At 58.0% G+C, this 21,813-nt stretch overlaps 1 protein-coding gene across 1 annotated transcript; it reads left to right on the forward strand.

The window, feature by feature from the left end:
- The first annotated feature begins 5,552 nt into the window (after positions 1-5,552).
- On the forward strand, positions 5,553-20,065 carry METRNL (meteorin like, glial cell differentiation regulator). The gene is made up of 4 exons (XM_068531311.1): positions 5,553-5,916; positions 10,960-11,345; positions 18,486-18,545; positions 19,545-20,065. The coding sequence occupies exons 1-4, from the start codon at positions 5,756-5,758 to the stop codon at positions 19,865-19,867; spliced, it is 930 nt and encodes a 309-aa protein (XP_068387412.1). The 5' UTR covers positions 5,553-5,755; the 3' UTR covers positions 19,868-20,065.
- The last annotated feature ends 1,748 nt before the right edge of the window (positions 20,066-21,813 follow it).

The following is a 21,813-nucleotide window of genomic DNA, read 5'->3' on the forward strand; positions in this document are numbered from 1 at the left end:
CACTGCCAGGCCTGGCCTGTAGCTGCCAGGGACAGTTGCTGGGATGGAGCCCAGCAGGCTTCCCAGGAGAAGTGATGTGTGAGCTGAGTGAGGAGGAGGGTTGTTAAACCATGAGCAGCACGTACTCACCAGATATGTGGTGCAGGGTTGGGGTCCTTCTCCCCTGAGGGGCGCTGCCTCAAGGGACTCCGAGTACAGAGACATTCCTGCTGGTGTGACAGCTGTGGGGTCACCACAGCTCACCACCTGGCAGCGTGGGATGCCGCTAAGGCCAGGCTGGACGAGGTGGCCGCAGCAAACAACGGCGATGAGGGCGCAGGGATAATCATACCCCCGGCGCCGTCCTTCACTGCTCACCCAGTGCACACACCTGGCTGACTGGCAGCAGCCCCTCACTTCTCCCTCCCACCTTTCGCTGCCGCACAGACGGCAAACACGCCAGCAGATTAGGTTAAGGAGGTGATTGCGTGAAGGTGTTTGGGTCGGGGCCAGCCAGCACTCTCCGGGCTGTTTCACGTTGTAATTACATGTTGCCGGCTGCAGTTGCTAAATGTCAAATTACAAACATTTGCTCGTGATCCATCATTTCACCACAATTACAATAATTACGTCCCTATGAGAAGGTCAGCAAAAATGACCTCGGAGGAGGAAACAGAGTGGCAGAAATGATGGAGGCCCGGGGGGCTGAGCAGGGATGGTGCTGGGTCCACGTGCGAACTTCCCTCAGCAGGTGGGGGTCTGGGTGTTTTCACGTGACCCACATACGTGATTGGCAAGTACTCTAAAATATTTTTTGAATGCCAAAGAGAATTTCCTGGACGTGTTTGGGAAAACTTTTAACGTTTTTCTGGAAGTGTCCAGTTTCTAAGGGAGGAAGTTGATTCTTCAATGAGCAGATTCAGGTGACTGGACATTTTGAATAATAGAATGACCATCAATACACATTTGAAGACCTCAAGACTGGGCAAAAAATGAAAGCGTTTACAGAGACTGGGCCGTGTTAGTGGCTCAAAGAACTCGTGCTCTAGGGAGAGTGGTGGGGAGGGGGCTGGGAAGAAGGTGCCCCCCACAAGGTCCCGAGTCCTGCTGAGAGTCAGATGGCACCTTGACCCCCGAATCAACATCTGTGACCTGATATGAGGCTTTGTGCGATGATGTCACACACCCTACATCTCCCTGAGAATCGAGATCCCACCCACTTGGCAGGTAATGAGACTCAGAAACAGACCCTGACCCCACTGCCCGTGTGAACCAGACCAGGAAGAGGGCCACGTCACAGCCCAGGTCCATCCATCACCCACAGGGCCTGCCACACCCTGACGTTCAGAGGCTGGGAAAGGGTGTCCAGCCCCACAGACCCCACCCCAGCGAGCCTCCTTCCTCAGGTGGTGGGTCCCTGCCACACTTAAAAGAACGACTGGACTGTCATACGGAGTGAAGTAAGTCCACAAGAGAAAAACAAATACCATATACTAACACATATATATGGAATCTAAAAAAAAAAAAATGGTTCTGATGAACCTAGGGGCAGGACAGGAATAAAGACGCAGAGGTAGAGAATGGACTTGAGGACGCAGGGAGGGGGAAGGGTAAGCTGGGACGAAGTGAGAGAGTAGCACTGACATATATACACTACCAAATGGAAAACAGATAGCTAGTGGGAAGCAGCTGCATAGCACAGGGAGCACAGCTCGTGCTTTGTGACCACCTAGAGGGGTGTGATAGGGAGGGTGGGAGGGAGATGCAAGAGGGAGGGGATATGGGGATGTATGTATACATATAACTGATTTGCTTTGTTATACAGCAGAAACTAACAACACTGTAAAGCAATTATACTCCAATAAAGATGTTAAAAGAAAAAAAAAAAAAAAGAACGACTGGAGAGAGGGCAGCAGGGTCACCTGCAGGTCAGGTGCACACTTAGGAGCTGCAGTTGTCCGGCCGTAACCATGGGTCATGGTCTCACTGAAGGCCACCACTGCTGCCTCTCGGGCTGGCCCCAGTCAGGGGCTGCAGCCCTGGAACTCCCCAGAGAGATGTGCCCAGGAGGCATCAGGGAAACATTTCTTGAGTGAATGAACAGATCACAAGTGAAGGTTGATACTGACCTGAGTTTGGGCCACGGACTCCCTCACTACGTGCTCTGCACGGACCTATCGGGTGTGGCAGGCAGCTCTGTGGGCAAGCGCCCGCATCACCGCCCTGCCATACGCAGCAGAGGCGAGGCCCAGAGCGTGCACCTCAAGGGTACGCTGAGCTGTGCTGTGTGGCCTCTGTCATCGCTGAGCCCCGTCCCTCTGCCGCCTGTGCCGCATTCCTCTGGCTTCCTGGGGCTGTGGAAGGTACTCGGGCAGGACGATGGGGCTGTCACCCAGGTGTGGGGACAGGCAGCTTTGCCGTCTGACCCCAGTGGGTCTGGTCCTGCACTCTGCCTTCCAGCGGGCATTCTGGTGTTGGGGGGACTGTGAATGCAGGGAGGTGCCCAGCTTCTCTCGGACACCATGACGCCCGTTTCCTTTACCACTATGGGTGGGGGTGGGGGCACTGCTGTGGTCCTTTCCTGGGTTTAACTGGCAGAAAGGCTCACTGGGAAGTGCCCCCCCCAGCCATCCATGGACTAACACACCCCAAGGTTCTCTGACTGCCTGGGATCCTGCAGGGTTTATCTGTCCCTGCCAGGCCCTAGGGCGTGAAGCAGGGCAGGTGGTCACTGGGTGGCCTCAGACAGACATGACCCACCTCATCCTGCTGCCTCAGCCCCAAACATCATATGCCCCCCACAAGAGCTGACACCATGAGCACCAGGAAGTGGCTTTGCACGGCCAGGAGGGCTCATCAGCCCCACCTTGCTGGGCGAAGAGGTGCCCAGGAGGCCCAGAGCTGAGCGCAGATATGAGGAACCAGTTCTGCTGCTGCGGCCCCACCCTGAGGCTGGTGCTTGTCAGGAGGAGGGAAATCTGGAAATTCCTGCTTCAGGGACCCTCCAGGAATCCAGAGGCACCTGTGTCTCCAGAAGTGAGGACCTGTCACAGAGACTTAGGTCTGATGGTCCCAAGAACCTATCAGATTCTTCCAAGAAGACTGCCAGAACTTTTGTTTTTTAATTAATAGTCTTAAATTTTTAGGTTTACAGAAAACTGAGCAGGTAGTAGAGAGGGCTCCCATGTAGCCCCTCCCCTGCCCCAGATTCCTCTCTTACTGGCATCTCCAATTAGTGTGCCCAGGTGCTATAATCAATGAGCCAATACCGACATATTATTAACTGAAGACTGCAGCATTTGCTCCTGTGTCATTGCTCTGTCAGTCCTGCATGCACCATCGTGCTGAGCTTGTTTTAGGGAAATGGACCTGGGCAGAGGTGGTTTGGCAGCCTTCTAGGTCACAGCCCTGAGCCTGGGATGGGAACCAGCTCCGTGTCTCCCCAGAGAGAGCTCTCCCCTTTGGTCCAGCGGTCACTAGAGGATTCTAAAACGCTGAGCAGGTCACTCAGGCTGGCAGCACTGACTCCGCATTTGTAATATGAAAGGGCCCTAAAGCTGCCCCGCCTCTTCCTCTGTGTGAAGACCTGGACCCTGACCAGCCACAGGGCCCTTCTGGGGTGGATGGGCCCGGCCAGGCTGCTTATAAAGCATTTCTTTACCACCTGCAGTGCCCTGGGTGAGAAGTGCTGCTGTGCAGACATGCTCGGCGGGCGCAGAGGTGGTTGCAGCTTCCAGATTCCAACGAGTAGACCCCTCGCCCCAGCGGCCTGGGTGGCAGTTTCACTTGGCTCACCTATCAAAGCAGTTCCGCACCCTGGTACCTGCAGCAACAGGGGTGTGGTGAGGGGTGCAGCAGGCCCCCGAGCCCGGAATGCACGTGTGTAGTCCTCCAGCCTCAAAGCTGACTTTGGGTCTTGGGATGGCATCACTGTTTTTGACCAGGCAGGGTCTTTGCTCCGGGCTTTGGCTGGGTGGGTTGACCTGCTCAGTTCCAGGGCTGCCCTAATAGATTCTTCAACTGTAACCCCCTTCAAGGGGGAACGACGCCCCCAATCTTGCCCCAGCACTCCTGAGGGCGGCTGTCTCTCAGCCCCATCTGTTTTGGACCTGCAGACTCTGGCTTCTCCAGAGGGTGATGATTCCATCCCTACAACCAAATTAGACTTCCAAACCTCTAACCAGATGAAAGGGTGCAATGTGAAAATAATAGGCACAGGAAGTCACTCCCCTCCCCCGCAGGTCACTCGAAATTCCTCCTGAAATATATCTTGCCTGGAAAAGAAATGCTAAAACAAGGTCAGATTTCTCCACCATTTGATGTTGTTTCAGGCTCTGGAGCTCGCTCAGACCAACACCAGAGTCTGAGGAAGCAGAAAAACTTGCTTTTGTTATCCCAGGGGTGGCTGCCTGGAGTGCCACGGCTCCCTCCCTCCGCCTGGCAGACCCTTATCATCCTTCCAGAGGCCAGTGTCCTCTGGGCTGCCTATGTCCCCCTGTCTCCCCCACTGGATGTCAGGTACCTGGGGGCCCCAGTGACCACCTGGTGAAGGCAGCTGCTCTCATCACGCTGCACTCACCAGGCTGGGTCCCACTAGAACAGGGACCTCAGAGGGAAATTCGGCACCCAGGGGGCATCTGGCAGTATCTGGGGACAGTTCAGGTTGCCAAGCCTGGGGCTGGGGGGACGGCCACTGCCAAAATGCTGCTAAAATCCTACAACGCACAAGAGGGTCCCCACCACGAAGAATCAAGAGCAAAGCTGGTGAATCGGGTACTAGACGAACTCTGGAGCAGGTACGGTGGGGACCAGCAGGGAGCACAGCAGTGGTGGCCTCGACAGGCAAATTCAGAGCCTTTCTGTGGAACGGGTGTTCCAGGGTCCCCCGCACACTCAACAGTGAGTCAGCCGCATCACCAGCCACAGTTGGTCCTCCCCTCCCCCGTGGGCCGCAGAACGGGACAGAGTCTGAACTTCCGCAAAGCACACTCAAATCCTGTGCAGGGTGGGTGCCAGGAACATCTCTGACGGCCTCAGGCTGGTCACACAGCAGTGGCACGGCCAGGTGCCCCTGCTACAGCCCAGAGGCCATTCCAGACTCAGTCTGCACGATGGGGCCACAGCACCACCACTGCTGGACGGACCTGCTGGCCAGGCGCCCGGCCTGGGTCTGCACGTACTTGGGGCCTCGGGTTTCTACCCCGCCCCCGCATCTTACAGGCTGGGGACACATTGCTGCCCGTCCCCCTCCCGCTCGAAACTCCACTTTCCAACCTGGCTCTTCTCTCCCGGACCCTTCTCCCAGTCCCTCACGCGGCCCTCTCCTCTCCGCGGCGTCCTAGCCTGTCCCACCCCCGGGCCACACGCCCCCCGGCGCTTAGTGTCCCTGCCACGCCGCTGACTCCGGTATCCGCCGCGTCCAGCCGGGCTCCCTGGGCGCGGGGCTCAGGCGCACTGGGCGGAGTTCCGGCGCGCGGGGGCGGAGCGGCCGGGCGGGCGCCGCCCCCCAGCTGAGCAGAGACCGGGACCCGCGGACTTGCAGACTTCAGAGGCTCAGGCGGCGGCGGCGGGCGCGGAGGTCCGCGCCCGGCTCCAGCGGCTCCAGCGGCTCGGGCGGCCCCGGCTCCGGCGGGGATGGGCGGGCAGCCGCCCTGGGGGCGCGGGGGGCGCGCGACCTGACCGCCTGGACTCGAAGCCCGGCCGCTTGGCAGCGCCGGGTCGAAGGTCTGCTCGGTGGGCGCGGACGCGGGGCCGGCGGCCGAGCCGGAGCCAGAGCATGCGGGGCGCGGCGCGGGCGGTCGGGGGGCGCACGGGGCAGCTGTGGCCGAGGCCCCCCGCCCCGGGCCCTGGGCCGCCGCCGCTGCTGCTGCTGCTGGCCGTGCTGCTGGGCGGCGCGGGCGCGCAGTACTCGAGCGACTTGTGCAGCTGGAAGGGGAGGTGAGTTCGCGCGGCGCGACCCCAGCCCTTGGGTCCACTCCCCTCTCCGCGGGCCGAGCGCGCGGGGGCTCGGGGGCCCGCTCTCCAGGCTGAGTGCCGTCCCCGCCCTCCCCCGCCCCCGGTTTTAGAACAAAAGAGCCCGCGGCGTCCCGGTCCCCTGGCCCGGCGGACGCCCAGGGGGAGGCGCGCCTGCAGCGCAGTGGTGTCAGTCGGGTCCAGCAGCCCGCTCGCCCCGCGCCGGACCGCGCCGCTCCCCACTTGGTTCCCCGAGAGCCGCAGCCCGGACCCCGCGACCCCTCACTGGGGGCAGGCGGGGGTCGGCCTTCTGGCCCTTCCCGGGCTCTGCCCTCGGCGAGGAGTTGCGCGCCCCGGGCCGGGAGGAGCCGGGCCTGCGCTCAGGACCGAGCGGGAAGGGACGGACGGGTCCGCAGGAGGGAGCCGCGGCTCCGGTGGTCGGAGCGGGGGCCCTGGCGCTAACCGCGCACTGACCACGTCGGTGCGGGCGGAGACCCGCGGGCGGGCACCTTGCGCGGGGCGAGTTCGGGGCCTGGCGGAGCCCCCCGCCCCGCCCCGTGAAGGTCAGGCCGCCCTTGGCAGCGCGCTGGGCTCTGCGACCCCCCTTCACGCCCTCTGCCAAGGCAGGCAGCCGAGGACTTTTTAAAAAAACTGCAGTGTGACAGGCAAGTCACAAGCGTGGGCGGGGGTGGGGGTGAGGGCGCAGAGAACCTCCGTCCGCCAGGGCGCCGGCCCCGAGCCAGGCACCTCGCTGTCGGAGAAGACTGCTCGGGCTTCGGCAGTTGCGGATTCAGGAGTTTGCAGAGGGAGATGCTAGCGTCTTCTTCTCCGAAAATGCTATGGGCCGGGGCTGCCCTAAGGTCTGGGTGTGTCCTGGTGTCCCACCGTGCAGGGCCCCTAAGTCCCTGCCTTCTGATGGGAAGACTCCCGCTGGCAGACACCTCATGCTGTGGGGTGTCACGGGGTTATTTTTAGTGAAGACAGTTTTTTCCGAGAAGGTAAGTGTTGTGCCACTGTGCTGGGTTCTGCGTCAGCAGGGCAGTTGCTGGTCCTCTTGGATATGTACAGACCCAGTTCTCTGTGGAAACTGGCAATTACCCCGCTCCCTTCTCTCCGCTTCCCAGCCTCCTAGAGTGAAGGTCCTGGGCTCCTGAGCTTGGGCTGGTGTTGCCCACCCTCCCTGCTGCAGAAGTTCTCCCAGCTCACACCACAGCAGGGGTGGTAGAGCTGAGACTGGAGCCCTGAGTGGCAGATCGGAGCTCTGGGGGAGGGTTGGCCGGGAGAATGCTGGCGCCAGCACAGAGCTGGCGGGGAGCCTCTGACTCTGACACACTCTTCTGGGGCTGCCCTCTCCCCCTCGCTGGTAATTAAACTCCCTGCTTTGCAGCCTCTGCTGGATGAATCAGTGCATCCCCAAACTGAGGCCTTGGGGTGTCCTCCTTCAGCAGATCAAAAACAGAAACCCAGTCCCACCCTGTGAGCTTGAGTTTCCAGAGGAGGAGCTGACATCCTTTTCACATTCTTGGAGGACCATGTGCCTGGAAGAGGATGCCTCCCCTGGAGCCCAGAGGGAGCTGTGAGCGAGGACTGGTCAGGGGGCCAACCTGCTCCTGGACCACGCAGGTGTTTGCAGGGGGTAGAGGAATCCCTTCACCTTCCTGTTCCTGTGCATCCTCTTATCTACCTGGAGAAGAAGGGCCCCTCTCCCTCCGTCATTGCCAATGGACCCCTGGACTTGGACACCCTCCAGTGTCCTCCACTCAACCCAAAGGCAGAACCCGGCCAAGGGCGGCTGCAGTGGCTGTAGGAGCTGTGGGCGGGATCTGAAGCAGAGACAGGGCCAGGTCACATTCCTGGAGCATAAGCCCCCCTTGCATTGTAATTGCTGCCCCCAGTTATCATTTTTTTTTCACAAATCAGCTGACAGATTCTTACTCTGGTGTGCTGGTTTGCCTGCTGACTCTATAGCATTTACGACTTTTTATGAGCCGTTCTAAAGACAGCACAGGGTGGTGCAAGCCCTGATGTGCCGGGTGGATTCTGATCCCCTGATAGGAAGGGGGTTGTTTTTTATGACACTGGCCACTCACATTTGACAGGCCTAATGTGTTTCTGGGTGTTTCCAAGCAATTAAGTAGAAGGTTTTGAAATCCCTCTCCCTGTGCAGGGGCAGGACGTGCCCTATCTTTATTAGGCCCTGGTCGTAAAGGTGGACCATGAACTTTCCTACTGCGATGGGCTGGGCATTGCCGGTTATGTCACACCTGGGCTATCTCTCCTGCAAGGTGGGGAAATGAAAAGTAACTCCAGGCAGGAGAGCCTTTTGGTTTCACCCTTGATCAGAAGCTCTTCCTGACTTTAGTCAAAAAGAGACCATCACTTCCTTCTGGTGACTCAGGGTTTGAGCCAGGCTATGGGTGTGAGTGGTGTGGGCTCTGCTGCCACCACACTGACCCTGTCAGACAGTCCCCATAGCGACTTGGAATTTGCCATCATTCCCATAAAGGTGCTCCACAGGTGTGTCCTCCTGGGGGATGACACTTGCCGACTCTTTTTTTTAATGCATTAATTCAGTTTAAATAATCCAAGATCAAATCAGTCTTCCCGGTTTCCTAAGGTTGAATAGAACCACAGTTTTTTTCTGCATCCTGTAGCTTTGTCATAACATCAGAAAGCAGTTATTTCATTTTTCTTAGTTAGGATGTCACTTGCATGTCATGTGAAAATTGTAACATACCATCATCAGTGACCATTACTGATGTGGTGTGTTTTTGCATCTCCAGCACTTTTGCTGAGCAGGTGTCTGTCTGAATGGAGCTCTTGCTCTGATGAGAGTGTGGACACTCCTGTGTTGGGTGCTTAGTGAGAGTCTTGTTGGTCCTGATGTTTTAGCAGAACAAGGGAGAAGAGGCAGAGCAGGGCCCGTGTAGTCTCCGGGGACGGGCTGGATCTGTTAGAGGGTGAAGTGATAGGCGCTTTATTTCTCATGTGTCCACTGTGGTTTTGTTCCTAGTCCTCTTTTAGGCGAGTGACTTGTGAGTAAATGGATGCACGTGGTCATGTACTCAGGCTGGTGGATGGCAGCCCCCAGCCTCAGGTCCGCCTCCCCCTGGGCAGCGTGGGCTGGCCATCTGTCCCCACGAGGGCCCCCTCTGCCCCTGCCAAGACGCGGGTGGAGGGTGGGCCTCCCCATTTCACTCTCCACTGTTGGGGTTAAGGCAACCTCGTGAGAGGTACCCACAGCCTCTGGTGTGAGTTCTCCACTCCCTCAACCCCTAGGTCCCCCTCCTCCCACCAAGAGGGAAGCGAAGCCTTGGATGGGGTGGTTTTTTTGGGAGAGAGAGTTGAGGATTGGTGCCTGGGCATGGCGCAAGTGTCCAGCTGCCCCTCAAGGCTGGAGCCAGGAGAGAAGGGACACTGTGATAAAGTTTGTTTGGCTGCATAAGAGCAGAGTTGATTATAGTCATCTGTGGCAACCACACACCATTTAGTCTAATTTTGTCACCCAGCACTATAATTATGCCCATCCCCTCCTATGTGTCAGATGAGCTTGTGTGAGTTTTATGTGACTGTAATTTGTTAAGTCTGTTCTGTGTGTGCGGCCCTGCTAGGTGTCTGAGGCCAGGCTGCTCATGACCCAGGGCCTTGGGGGTGGGGAGTGGAGTGAGGAGGGAATCCACCTCCTTGACACCTCCTTCTGATGTGGTCTGCAGGGTGACTGTGCAGCCCTAGCCTGCAGCTGGCCGTTGTATGAAAAGTGAGGCTTTTCGGGGCCTGGAGCGTGAGTCACCAACAGTAAATGCAAACCATATGTTATGTGTTTTCTCCTCTGCGGAAAAGGTTTCTGGTAACTCACTCAGGCCAGGGCTCTGAATATAGTATTGTTTATTTCACATAAAAATCCTAAGAATGTGGGTGAACCTGTCTGAGATCTGATCAGAACCAAATTTCATGTAATAAAACACTTAGTTGAAGTCACCGTTGAGTTCCCGGGCTGCTTGGTGTTTATGACGTAACCATTACCACAAGCTGACATTTACATTACAGTTTTGAGTAGGGGAAACTTGAACGTTTTTGATGGTTTCAATTTCTCGAAAACATAATGTTATGACTTACTCAAGACCTGCCTCCCCAAGAGCATAGCACACTTCATTTTTTCCTGTTTGGCATTTATTAGGAGTGAAACCCACTGGGCTCCCCAGCAGTCCCCATCGGGAAGACAGGTTATCTGCGGACCTTTTGTGTCCCCCTCCCTTTGCTTTTCCACAATGCCTTCCCGTGTCTCCCTGTGGAGGACCTTTACTTTACTTTTGCATCTTGCTTTGATGATATTTGTGTTTGTTTTGAAAAAAATACGATTGGCAACGCAGTGTCTTCAGGTTTGCAAATGAATGAAAAAGCAGTCAAATCATCACCGTAAGGAAAATATGAACACTGTGCCTAACGGGGATCCTGAAGACAAAACTCACCAACAACCTACACAACCTCCCCCCAAATTGCTAACATTCCCATTTCATTTAAAAGCTGCTCCCTGGAGTGCATTATTTATTATATGTGCATTGCATTCCAGCGTGCCTCCTGTAACTTGAATCTGCTCCTTGGTTTTCACACTCAGTGGGAATCTACCAACATTTCCTGGCCCTCATCTGGTTATCTGGAACTTGGGTTGGTGCCGAAGTCCCACTGGTGTTTCCCTGTTTATTTTTTGGAAGAGCCGTCTTTTCCTTGGTTCTCACCTCCACTGCACCCATCACTGCCCCTGTTCAGGGGTTTCCCAAGGACACGGGCTCAGAGGCCAACAGAGTGTCCAGGTGGTGAGAGGGTCTGGGAGCCAGAAGCTCCCACACTTACCAGAGCGCTCGGAGCCGGTGCGCTGGAAGGAACTGGGCGGGGGAGGCCGTGTGGCCACCCCTGCCTGGAGATGGGCCCTGGGCTGCAGGGTGGAGACGGTGCCAGCCTGCCTGTGGGTGAGCGGTGCTCGGACGCCCGAGCAGGCGTCTCCCGGCTGACGAGTCTCCCCGTCCACAGTGGACTGACGCACGAGGCCCACAGGAAGGAGGTGGAGCAGGTGTACCTGCGCTGCTCCGCGGGCACTGTCGAGTGGATGTACCCGACCGGTGCGCTCATCGTGAACCTGCGGCCCAACACCTTCTCGCCCTCCCGGCACCTGACTCTGTGCATCAAGCCCCTCAGGGGCTCGTCGGGGGCCAATATTTATTTGGAAAAGACTGGAGAACTGAAACTGCTGGTGCGGGACGGGGACCTCGGGCCCGGCCAGGCCCCGTGCTTCAGCTTCGAGCAGGGTGGCCTGTTCGTGGAGGCGACGCCCCAGCAGGACATCAGCAGGAGGACCACGGGCTTCCAGTACGAGCTGACCAGCCGGCATGCGGGGCCGGACCTGCACACCCTGTCAGGTGAGTGTGGTGCCCAGGGTGGGGTGGTGGCCTCAGGGGTCCTCTCTCGTCCCCCAGACCCCCCGATCATCTCCCGCCCACACCTCAGCACAGCCTCTGAACATGCTGCTCGAGTCCGTGCTTCAGGCCTGGCAGGTCTGCCTGAGGGTGGCCGAGGGGCCCTCCCGGGAGCAGGTGCCCCGTTAGTGCTGTGGGCAGTTTGGACTTGGGACGATGGCCACGGGTCAGAGCAGAGCTGTGACACGGTCCTGGCCCGTAATATGCTCTTCTCCCCTGGACCAATTTTGACTGTGATTTGAAATGGGTGCTGTCACCATCCAAACTGCCCCAGAATTTCTTCTGACACACGAGTTGGCCGAGTGTTTTTGGCGTCGGCTGCAGTCCCTGAAACATTGAGTTTTGGGTGGAAGTTGAGGCTGATTCACGTTCCAGAGCCATGCAGAGCTGGGATGTCCTGAATTGTGAGCCATTCCCAGGTTCACAAGCCGTTTTATCTGTGGGTGTCAGTGAGGGCACCAGCACCGTGCCATGCAGGGCGGCTGAGTGGCTGTGATGATCTGGGAACCTCAGGTGAGGTCCCGGAGGGAGTCTCTGGGTGGCTGAGGGCTGGTGAGTTGGCTTTAGATTTTCCTTCCTTTTTTTTTTTTGAGGCCAGCAGACAGCTTTGTGGGGCCCTGTGTGGAAGGCAGTGTTGGTCTCTGGAAAGTTCTGTGGGCAGAGAGGAGTGTGTGGCCCCAAGAGCTCTCACACAGGGAAAACTCAGGGTACTGTCTTTTAGTTAGGGACAACCAGGCCAGGTGCAACCCTTGCTGCAAGGCACAGATGACCTCGTGGGGTCTGAGTGCATGGGGTGGGGGTCGGTGGGGCTCAGGTGCACCATCTGCTTCAATTCCAAAGCTAGTTGGTAGGAAGATGCCTCCCAAGGGGAAGGTGTGAGCTTGGGTAATCGTGGGGGGCAGGTTCCAGGAAGGCTGTTCCTGCGGTGACCGGCCAGGATGATGGTCAGTGGGGGGCGCTATGGCATCAAGTGTTGGAGGCGAGGCAGGGATGCTGTTCACACCCCATAGTCTGTAGGGCGGCCCCACCACGGAGAATGACCTGGCCCCAGGCATCAGCACAGGACACCCCAGCGTGGTAATGACCCGTCCCCAGGTGTCAGCACGGGACACCCCAACACGAAGAATGACTTATCCCCAAGTGTCAGCACTGCTGAGGTGGAAACACCTGGTTTGAGGGCTAGGCCAGCCCCCCAAAATAGTATAATTTCCACATTTTAGTGAATAAAATCTTCCATTGGAAAAAACCAGACCTACTAGGATTTGAAATGCAGACTTTCTCCTGAGTGGGAATCTACATTTTATTGTTCTGTGTTCTTGGCTCAGATGAGTTTTCAAAACCTTAAATCTCTCTCAAACTAAACTGGTCTGTTATAGAGCTTCAATGTATGACTGCCCAGGTAGGACCCCTCCCCACCAGGGCCTGACTGTCCAGGTAGGACCCCTCCCCCCAGGGCCTGACTGCCCAGGTAGGACCCCTCCCCCCTGCCCCTGTGCCTGCCTGGGTAGGACCCCATCAGGAATGCTGAAAGCTGCTATAAACCCCAGGACTTGAATAAAACTTTAACCACAACAGCCTTTATCTTGATCACCAGCGAGTGATCACCAGGCTCGTTGGCGGGGGTTGGGGGGGGACGCTAGAGATAAACTCGCAATAAAACCAAAATCTGGAAAAACCCAGTCACCAAATTCGATGTTTCTGGCCATGGTGATAGCTGGCTGATGGGGCAGATATTAGGAACTTGCTAACATTCCTTTTACTGATTAAAATGTTGATGGGTTGAGGCCATTCGGCTGCTGGTCACATGTTCTGTCCGGCTGGAGCTTTGTTCCACTTTGCTGTGAGGCTCCCACCAGATTCTTGGAGGCCACGGCATAAGGTGCTTTCCGTGCTGCCACCTGAGTGCTCCCGTTGGCACAGACCAGAGTCTCTGGTGGAAAATCCACAGTGGGGTCACCACCCGGGGTGACTCAGAGCCTGTGCCTCAGCCCTAGGGACCTGAGACTTTGTTTCTTTCCCCCTCCCTGGGGGCACGGTCTGTGCTCCCCAGACCCCAGGTCTACGTTTCCAGGCTAGGGCAGTGAGTGGGTTTGGGAGAGGCCCGTGGGGTCGCAGGGAGAAGGCCCCGTGTGATGGGGTAGATTGTCTGGCTGGGGCGCCACACAGGACACGTGGCTATGGCTGGACGTTGGGCTGCTGGGGTGCCCTTGATCCCCCAGACATATGCCTGCCTGGCCCTGGGGTGCCTCTTTAAATCTGGGGTTCACAGGGATCCCGGAGACCCTGAGGATGGTGGGGTGTGATTGTCCATCTGCCCAGTGGCTGGGGCGCTGGCCTGGGGCAGCACAGATGCAGTGACTGTCAGAACTTGAGATGGGGATGCAAAAGGCTCCTGGGGTCTGGGAGCTGCAGACCTAGCACCTCTCTGTCCTGAAGGAGGCAAGGGCAGCAGGGATCAGGGAGTCCGGTGCGTCCCTTCTCCCCAGGGATGGGCCTCTAAGCTTTTAATGCCAAAGGAATGGGTACGTAATGTGGAATGCTGGTGCCGGCCATCTGGCAGCAGTGACCTCCCCCTGACCAGGCGGGCTCTCAGATGGCAGCGCTCTCCTGTCTGGCCCTGGCTGCAGCGGGGAGACCCCAGTGAGGCCGAAGCCCCGGTGTGTGTGCCGTGGAGGTGAGCACATGCCCGTGACCCGACCTGCTGGGGAGGTGGATGAGCCTTCTCCCTCGCTGATGAATCACGAGTTCCAGTTTGTGTTGATATGAAATTAAAGAGGCACCGTGGGCTGGGATCCCGAAGGAGAGGTGTGCGTGAGCCTTGCTCACCTGCCACAGCTCTGGGTGGTTCCACAGGGAGTGTTTATGGTGAGCATGTCAGCCTCGTGTCCATCGTGTTGCATAATCGGCTTCCTCGTATGGAGTGGGACTCACCAACAGGCAAGAAGAGGCCAGGACGGAGAGGCAGGCAGAGACAGAGGGGCAGGCGGGTGGCAGTGGGACTTCAGCCCCCTGGGGACTCGGGATTTGGCTGCCACGTGGCAGGAAGGGGAGGACCTGCTCCCCCGCCCTCCCCCTCCTCCGAGGGCCTCGCCAGACACCTGAGTAACACGGCACTCCTTCCTCCAGCGCTGGAAAAATCTGGCAGGATACAAAAGGCAGGCAAGTGGCCAGATGCAACTCACTAATGGAAGAAGCTCCAGGCCACACCTGCGCTGTGTGCTGAAGCCTCACTGTGGACCTGGCCAGGCCGTCTGGACCATCCTCCCCAGGGTCCCAGCACACCTGGGGAAACAGGCACCACCAGGACCCCCATTGCCCAGTGGGCTGGGGAACGCGTTAGGGTGGCCAAAGAGGGAGGGCGGGGGCGTTACTCGGTCTGGTTCTAGGGGACAGATGCAGACCCCGTCTCTGTGGTTCTCCTGAGGCAGCTCAGGGGGGCCCTGGATTCCAGCATGTTCTTTTACTACTTAGGGGCTGAGAAGCAGGGGCTCACAGGCTTGGCCACATCCACACTCTGGGGTTTGGGCTCTGTGTGATGTCCACCCAGAGCAGGCCCCCGGTGTGCAGGTGAGGTGGTGGGGGGTGGACAGGGGTGTTTTAGACCCACAGCCGGAGGGGAGTGGGGGCAAGAGGACCTGCCCCTGTGCCGGCCATGACGGCCCAGAAGTGACTCCCATCGCTGCTCGTGGGCGCCGGGTGGGGTGGCCTGGGTCCCACAGTTTCTGATGTGCTTCATCTCCCCATCCCCTTTGAAACCGCTCTGTTGATGAGCCAGGGGCGAATGATCCCTGTGGGGGGCCTGGGAGGTGCAGACCCCAGCTGGGATCCCACTTGGGCTCCTTAGAGTTTAGGGGTGGGCTTGACGGGCCGTGGGACATAAACAGCAACGTTCAGAAGTGAAAAGAAACTTCGTTATTTCCTGGAAACAGTAAAGGAGAGAACTTAATTGTTTCCCTAAGGTTCGTTTAGATTCCTGCACCAGTGCTTTTCCAGCCCCTGTAATCATTGTAAAATTACTTTTCATCTTACCCAGCTCTGGACTCTGGGGGTGGAAGGTGTGACTCCTCTGGCTTCCTCACCAGGAAGAGGGAGGGAGGGGAGTGGGTGCGGGGGAGATAGCTGGTGAGGCTAAGCGTTCCCTGTGCCCGCCCATGGGAGATGGGGTTTCGCAGGGGGCGACCAGCCCCGGCCAGGTCCCACAGGGTCCTCTGGGGCGATGTCAGCCTGTGGCCTGGAGTTGGGGTGAGTGCAGGGTTGTCATGATGATCAGAGGAGGCTCTCTGCTCAGTGAATACCGCTCACATTCTGGCAATGTTGCTCCCTTTCCTCCCCTCCCTGTTAAAATGCTTCATTCACCACCTGTTGCGGCTGCACTGAAGACCCCAGAGGGTGTCTCACACATCGTGTCCACCCCAGTCATCCTTACCTGGGCAGTCTCACCCGCCAGACCAGCATCCCACCATCTACAAACTTCTCCTGGGCATCGGGCTACCCAGGGCCTGACAGAGGGGTGCCGCCCTCCCCACCTGTACCTGCTGCTCTCACCTGCATCCCTGCTGCAGTCCCCGGCTGGTCTCCCTGACCCTCTTTTTTCCTACTTCATTCAGTTCATTTTATGCATATTCCAGAGTAATCTTCCCGACATCCACATCCCAGCCCTCCCCTTTCCAAGAACCACAGGCCAGAATTCCACCCAGCCCCTGGGCTGCCCCCTCCCCATCTTCCCCACAAGGAAACAAGATTCGATGTGTCAGAAACCAGCGCATTCCACTCAGCCTCCATGAGCCTAACTCCGATTAATAATTGTTTCCAGATTGCTTCTCTTGGCGTCCACAGCCTGGGTTCTCCACAAAGGTGCCGACACTTCATAAAGCTCAGAGTCATAAGAGAGTCTCGCGGGGGGCTTTGTTAGCTCAGCTGTCAATGGCACCAGCTCACTGAGGCTTTGGGCGGGAGGGTCGGCAGGCTGTTGACCGCCTGCCCCCAGGCCCACCGGGGTCCTCGTACATCCTGCGTGGGACTGGGCGCGAGTCAGGGCAGGGAGCCCAGGACAAGCTCACGCCACCTTTTTCCCCAGCGGTCAGCTGAGGTCCCGGGGCCTACAACGCACAGAGAGCTCGAGGCTCCAGGGCTTGGTGATCATACGCACCCAGGCCTGGGTTTCGACCACGGTTTGTGGCCTGGGCCTGTCTCAGCTTCTAAAGAGCTTGTGCGGACCTTGCCTCCCGTTCACCCACGCTTGGAGCTCGCGTGGCCTGGTTCCGAGGCCCCAGGCGGGGGCCTCTGACCCGGTGGGCACTGGGGGAGCCGCCAGGACGGGAAGTCTCCCCACTGCCGCGGGCCCCTTGGCACACAGGCCGGAATAAAACACCGCCTCTTGTGGGATGTGAGCCTCCCCGATGTCTGCAGGGCTGTGCTCCCCCTTTTCCTCACTCTGGGGTCTCTGTCAGGCCCAGCATGGGCAGCAGGCCCCCAGCGGGTTAGAAGTAGGGGACCCCCAGTTGGCCACCCTCTTTTTTAAGAAAGGCCTTGAGGCTGGGGGTCCACACTTGTGACAGAAAGCCACAGGTGGGCAGAAGGCTCCGGATTTGGAGCTGGGGAGGGAGGCGCTCGGTGCTCTCAGGTGCTTCAGAGGCATCCGACAGGCTGTTCTTGTTCTGCGGCTTCTCCTTTTTCCTGATAACTTAACAGAAGCGCCCGTGAGTCATGGGCTCGCTGGACTAGCCTGGGACATGCACATCTACCCCCGCCTGGGGGCAGGACGGGAGGGCTGCTGCTCTGGATGCTTGTGTCCATCCGCAAGGGGTCCCAGGACACCAGAGACTCCAGGGTCTCTGTTGCCCCCACACATATTCCAGGTCCCGGAGGCCCCTCCTGTTCCCCTGTGCATCTCCCTGTCTCCTCGAGGGCCCCCGAGTCACTGCAGCCCCTGGGCAGGTGACAACTCAGCCCGGCTCAGGGGCTTCGAGGGCAGCTGGCCAGGTGTGCTGACAGTTGTAGCTTCATCCAGGCCCAGTGAGTGCCAGTCCTGGGGACTTTGCGGGGCCTTCAGAACATGAAAAGGCAGAGGGCAACTTGTCCTAGTGAGAGTTCACGCCTAACATTTCTGTTGTTAGGGAATTTGGGCCCAACCCTAGAAACTAGAAATAGGTGAGGAAACGTGCAACGTCAGAGCCAAATAATAAACTTGTGTCTCCCCAAATCCACCACTGAGTTAGGAGTGCCATGGTCCTGGGGAGTCCCCAGAGCCTCGAGGTTTCTGTCTCCCCCCAGCCTTTCTGGAGGCCTTACGCCAGCCTGAGGCAGTAGGTGAAGGGTGGGGTGAGAGCTGTACCGGGGGGGCAGAGGTCCACCAAGAAGGACTGGTTTGTCTGGAGTAATCAGCCCCCGCCCAGGTCTGGGGAGTCTCAGAGGGGACCCTGTGAACGGGGCTTGCTGTGAAAGGTGTCTGGAGGTGTTTGGAGGTGACCACCCGGTCCTGTCGGTTAGACGAGGACCCCACGGCCGAAGCAGGTGGACATGTCCCGCATGCCCACCAGTGCCTTTAGCAGGGTCACCTGGTCCTTCTGGGCAGTGCCTTGACCCCTGTGGAATCCTGGTGGCAGATGGGACCGTGGGGGCAGGCAATGTGAGTGGGAGGCCCTGGCATTTTGGGGCCTGGCCACAGAGGCTGAGTGAGGCTCTCGGCCAGGCTGGTGCCAGGGACGTGGCCTCAGATCGGCTCGGGTTGGTTTTGGCGCCAAAGAGCCATTTACACATGAGCCCAGGGGTTGTTTACCCGGCACGACTACGGTAATGAGCTAAGTGTGATTGAACACAAAACCGCACTTTCCCTCCGTTTTCACGCCACTGCAGGTGGCCCGGGTGAGCCTGGGGCCCCTGGAGACGTCTCCCCATCTGTGCAGCCGAGGTCGAGGTCCCACCTGCTCTTGGCACCCTGGTTTCAGAGGTGCGGGGCCTGGACAGTTGCTCCCGACGTCAGAGGACTTATGTTGTGTGGTCTACATGCGGTGGGCGGGAGGGTCCCATGTTCATGCACTGGCCCCGCCTGACCCTGTTCCTGACCCTGTTCTCTGCCCACAGCCCCGTGCCGCCCTTGCAGCCACACTGAGGTGCTCTTGGCTGTCTGTACCAGTGACTTCGGTGAGTGTGCTGGCGGTTCCCGCCACATGGGGGAACTAAACCCTCTGGGGGGAGGAGACTCTGCTGAAGACCCTGGGCTTGGCCCCCCTTCCATCACTGATAGCAGTCGCAGGAAAATGCCTTCCTTTCCGCTCTCTTTAGAGTGACCCCAGCCCAAGAAGGGACCTGTGTGCAGGGCGGGGAGAGAGCTGGGAATTCCTATTTAAGGTGGGAATTCCTATTCGAGGTGATACTGAGCATTTTCCTACTTGGTGCGTGAGTCTAAGTCCTGGCTCTAGCCTCTCCTCAGTGCCCTGCCTGCCTCCAGGTCCCCTGCAGGCAGCACAGCAGGCGTTGGAGGCCCTGGTGGGGCCAGGGTTGGGATCAGGGACTCAGCCGCCTGCTTGTGATATTGGCACAAATGCTCTCGAGTTAAGGGTGGCAGCATTCAGGGTGAGTTCGATGGAGCCGGCCCAGCGGGACCTGGCTCTGAGCTCCCCAGGCTCCCAGGGCAGTTGGGTGGTGGAAGTACAACCCCTTTCTTCTCGCTGGCCCTGCACAGAGGGGATCTGGGGCCGGGCAGTGTCCCCGAACTTGTGCCTGCTCTGCCCTTCTCCGCCCTTCTCCTTCCCATCACCTTCCTCCCCTGTAAGCTTCACCGTTTCTGTCTGATCTTGATACGGAACCGCGGCACATCTTGAGTATTAACTGCAGTGACTTTTCTTGTTTTAACTTGAAAACTTGGTGCACAACGTGATTCGTATCTTCTATTTTTCTCCACTTCTGTGGCTGGCCCTTGGTAGAAAAGCATCTCTGCCCACGACGGTGTGTGTGACGGGGATGACCCCTAGGCAACATATTGTGTGTGGATTGTGGTTTTTAATGAAAATTTCTGGAAGGCAGAGTTCAGGGTCAGCTCCCGGTTCTGCTGCTGGGGGTGGGAGGTTGGCACGTGCTGTCTGCTTGGTGAGCACCCCGCTGACCACTGACCACCCCCCCCACCGTCTCCTTCCTCTGCAGTCGTCCGAGGCTCCATCCAGGATGTCACCCACGAGCCGGAACAGCAGGAGTCAGCCATCCACCTGAACGTGAGCCGGCTCTACCGGCAGAAGAGCAGGGTCTTCCGGCCGGCCCCAGAGGGCGAGGGTGGCAGCTGGCGGGGGCGCGTCTCCACGCTGCTGGAGTGCGGCGTCCGGCCTGGGCGCGGCGAGTTTCTCTTCACTGGCCACATGCACTTCGGGGAGGCCTGGCTCGGCTGCGCCCCGCGCTTCAAGGATTTCCAAAGGATGTACAGGGACGCTGAGGAGAGGGGGCTGAACCCCTGCGAGATAGGCACAGAGTGACTGCTGGGTGACCGCTGCCACAGCGATGGATACTCACACTGGGGTGGGTGCCTGGCGCTCCGGCTGGGGAGGTACACGCTGGTTCTGGCCAAGGACTCCCTGATGGATTGATTGGAGATGCTGTAACATGCCAACTAAGTTATTATATTTTTTTTAAAAAAAAAATGTTCATAGGAAGCAAACTCCTGTGTCGTAAAATGCCTTCATGTGCCGTTTCGTACTGTTTTCTGAGCATCTGCAGTCACTGCATTTGGCTGGTGTGTTGGGTGAAGTGTGGGGGCCGAGGCCCACAGCCGATACCCGACACCAGGCTTGGGTACCATTCAAAGTTGTTTCTTATGATGGAAATTTATGGAGCCAAATACCTATGGTTTTTTCATTTTGTTTTTGCTTTTTAAAGAATGAACTTTGCCAGCCATGGTCATTTTGGGGCTGCAGGCTGTTTCCATTCCAGGGAATAAAGACCAGCCTCTGACGGATCAATGGCGCGTCTGTCTTCGGCCCTGGTCAGGGGTGTGTGGCACTTACCTGGGGGCCCACGTCAGGGCTTCTCTGAGGGAGTCCCACGGCCCTGGCATTAGGGACCTTTCACACTGGGCCCAACTATAAGTGAGGCTGTTACCCCCATGCTCGGCCTCTACCAGATGTACCCCCCGCCTTCCTGGTGGACCACCCCCATCCCCTTCAGCATCTGCCCTCCTCCTTCCTGTTAACCCAGATCCTGCCCTTTGACCTCAGCTTCCCCCAAATGCTTGAGCCCAGGGCAAGTGTCTAGATACCCAGGGTCTGATCTGGGCCCCATATCCTCAAGGATGAGTCAGTGTCCTGCAGCTGCCGAAACAAATGACCACAACCCAGGAGCTTAAACAACAGACACTTATTCTCTCATGGTTCTGGAGACCAGAAGTCCAAAATCAAGGGCCGCGCTCCCTCCAAAAGCTCCAGGTGGAGACCCTTCCTTGTCTCTTCCAGGTTGTGGTGTTGCCAGCAGTCCTTGGTCCTCGGCCTGTGGACACATCACGGTCTCTGCTCTGCCGTCCTTTGGCCTTCTCCTCTCTGAGTGTCTCTGTCCACATTTCCCTCCTCTCTCTCACATCCACCAATCACTGGATCGAGGCCCACCGTGATCCAGAAAGACCTCATCTTGATCACACCTGCAAAGACCCCGTTTCCAAATAAGTTCATTCACAGGTCCTGGATAGATAGGAGTTTTGGGAGACACTGTTCATCCCAGTACAGGCGTAGCTGGGGTGTCATGTAATCAGACCTGCGCCTGCGATTCCTCCCAAGCAGCTGCTGAGATGAACAGACCTGGGAGAGGCTGACACCGGTCAGGGAACACCGAGCCAACTGCACCGAAAACTCAGGCACACCATGGGGAGGGGCTGTATGCTGGCTCAGGTGTGCCCTGGCTCAGGTGTGAGCTGACATAGATGTGCCCTGGCTCAGGCATGTACCAGCTCAGGTGTGCACCAACTCTGGCATGCCCTGCCTCAGGTGTGCGCTGGCTCAGGTCTGTGGGCTCCTGCAGGTCACAACAGGAAGCAGGGTGATGACCTGAAGCAACAGGGTTGGTGACAGGCACAGGTCCTACTGTGGCTAATGATTGTGACGCTTTATGCCAAAAGGATGCCTGTGACAGCAGCAGACGTGGCAGGCCCACGGTGGGGGAGGAGCTGACCTGCTCCTGGGTTTGTGCTTTGGGTTTTCTGGGCTGGTTGGGCACGTGGGTGCTGCAGAACCAGATTGTCGGGTTTCGGGGCTGGTGTTCCTCCTCATGTCAGTACAGGGACGCGGGGATTTGCCCCAGGAGGATCCGGGACCTTGACCCCACGTGCTGATGTCCGGTGGACAGCAGCGTTCCCTCCATGTGAGGCTGAAGCTTTGTAGGAAGCGCCTGGGGTTGGAGGTCTCTTGGTGAGAGTCTGGAGGAAGAGCAGGGCTTG

The sequence above is a fragment of the Eschrichtius robustus genome, chromosome 20, assembly GCF_028021215.1.
Source record: "Eschrichtius robustus isolate mEscRob2 chromosome 20, mEscRob2.pri, whole genome shotgun sequence".
Classification (NCBI taxonomy): domain Eukaryota; kingdom Metazoa; phylum Chordata; class Mammalia; order Artiodactyla; family Eschrichtiidae; genus Eschrichtius; species Eschrichtius robustus.

What these genes read in the sequence shown, in the direction of transcription:
- METRNL (XM_068531311.1), top strand. Translation starts at nt 5,756, where the DNA reads ATGCGGGGCGCGGCGCGGGCGGTCGGGGGGCGCACGGGGCAGCTGTGG. An exon ending in GGACCTGCACACCCTGTCAG is followed by an intron (nt 11,346 to 18,485) that starts GTGAGTGTGGTG and finishes CTCTGCCCACAG; the next exon opens with CCCCGTGCCGCCCTTGCAGC. An exon ending in TGTCTGTACCAGTGACTTCG is followed by an intron (nt 18,546 to 19,544) that starts GTGAGTGTGCTG and finishes CTTCCTCTGCAG; the next exon opens with TCGTCCGAGGCTCCATCCAG.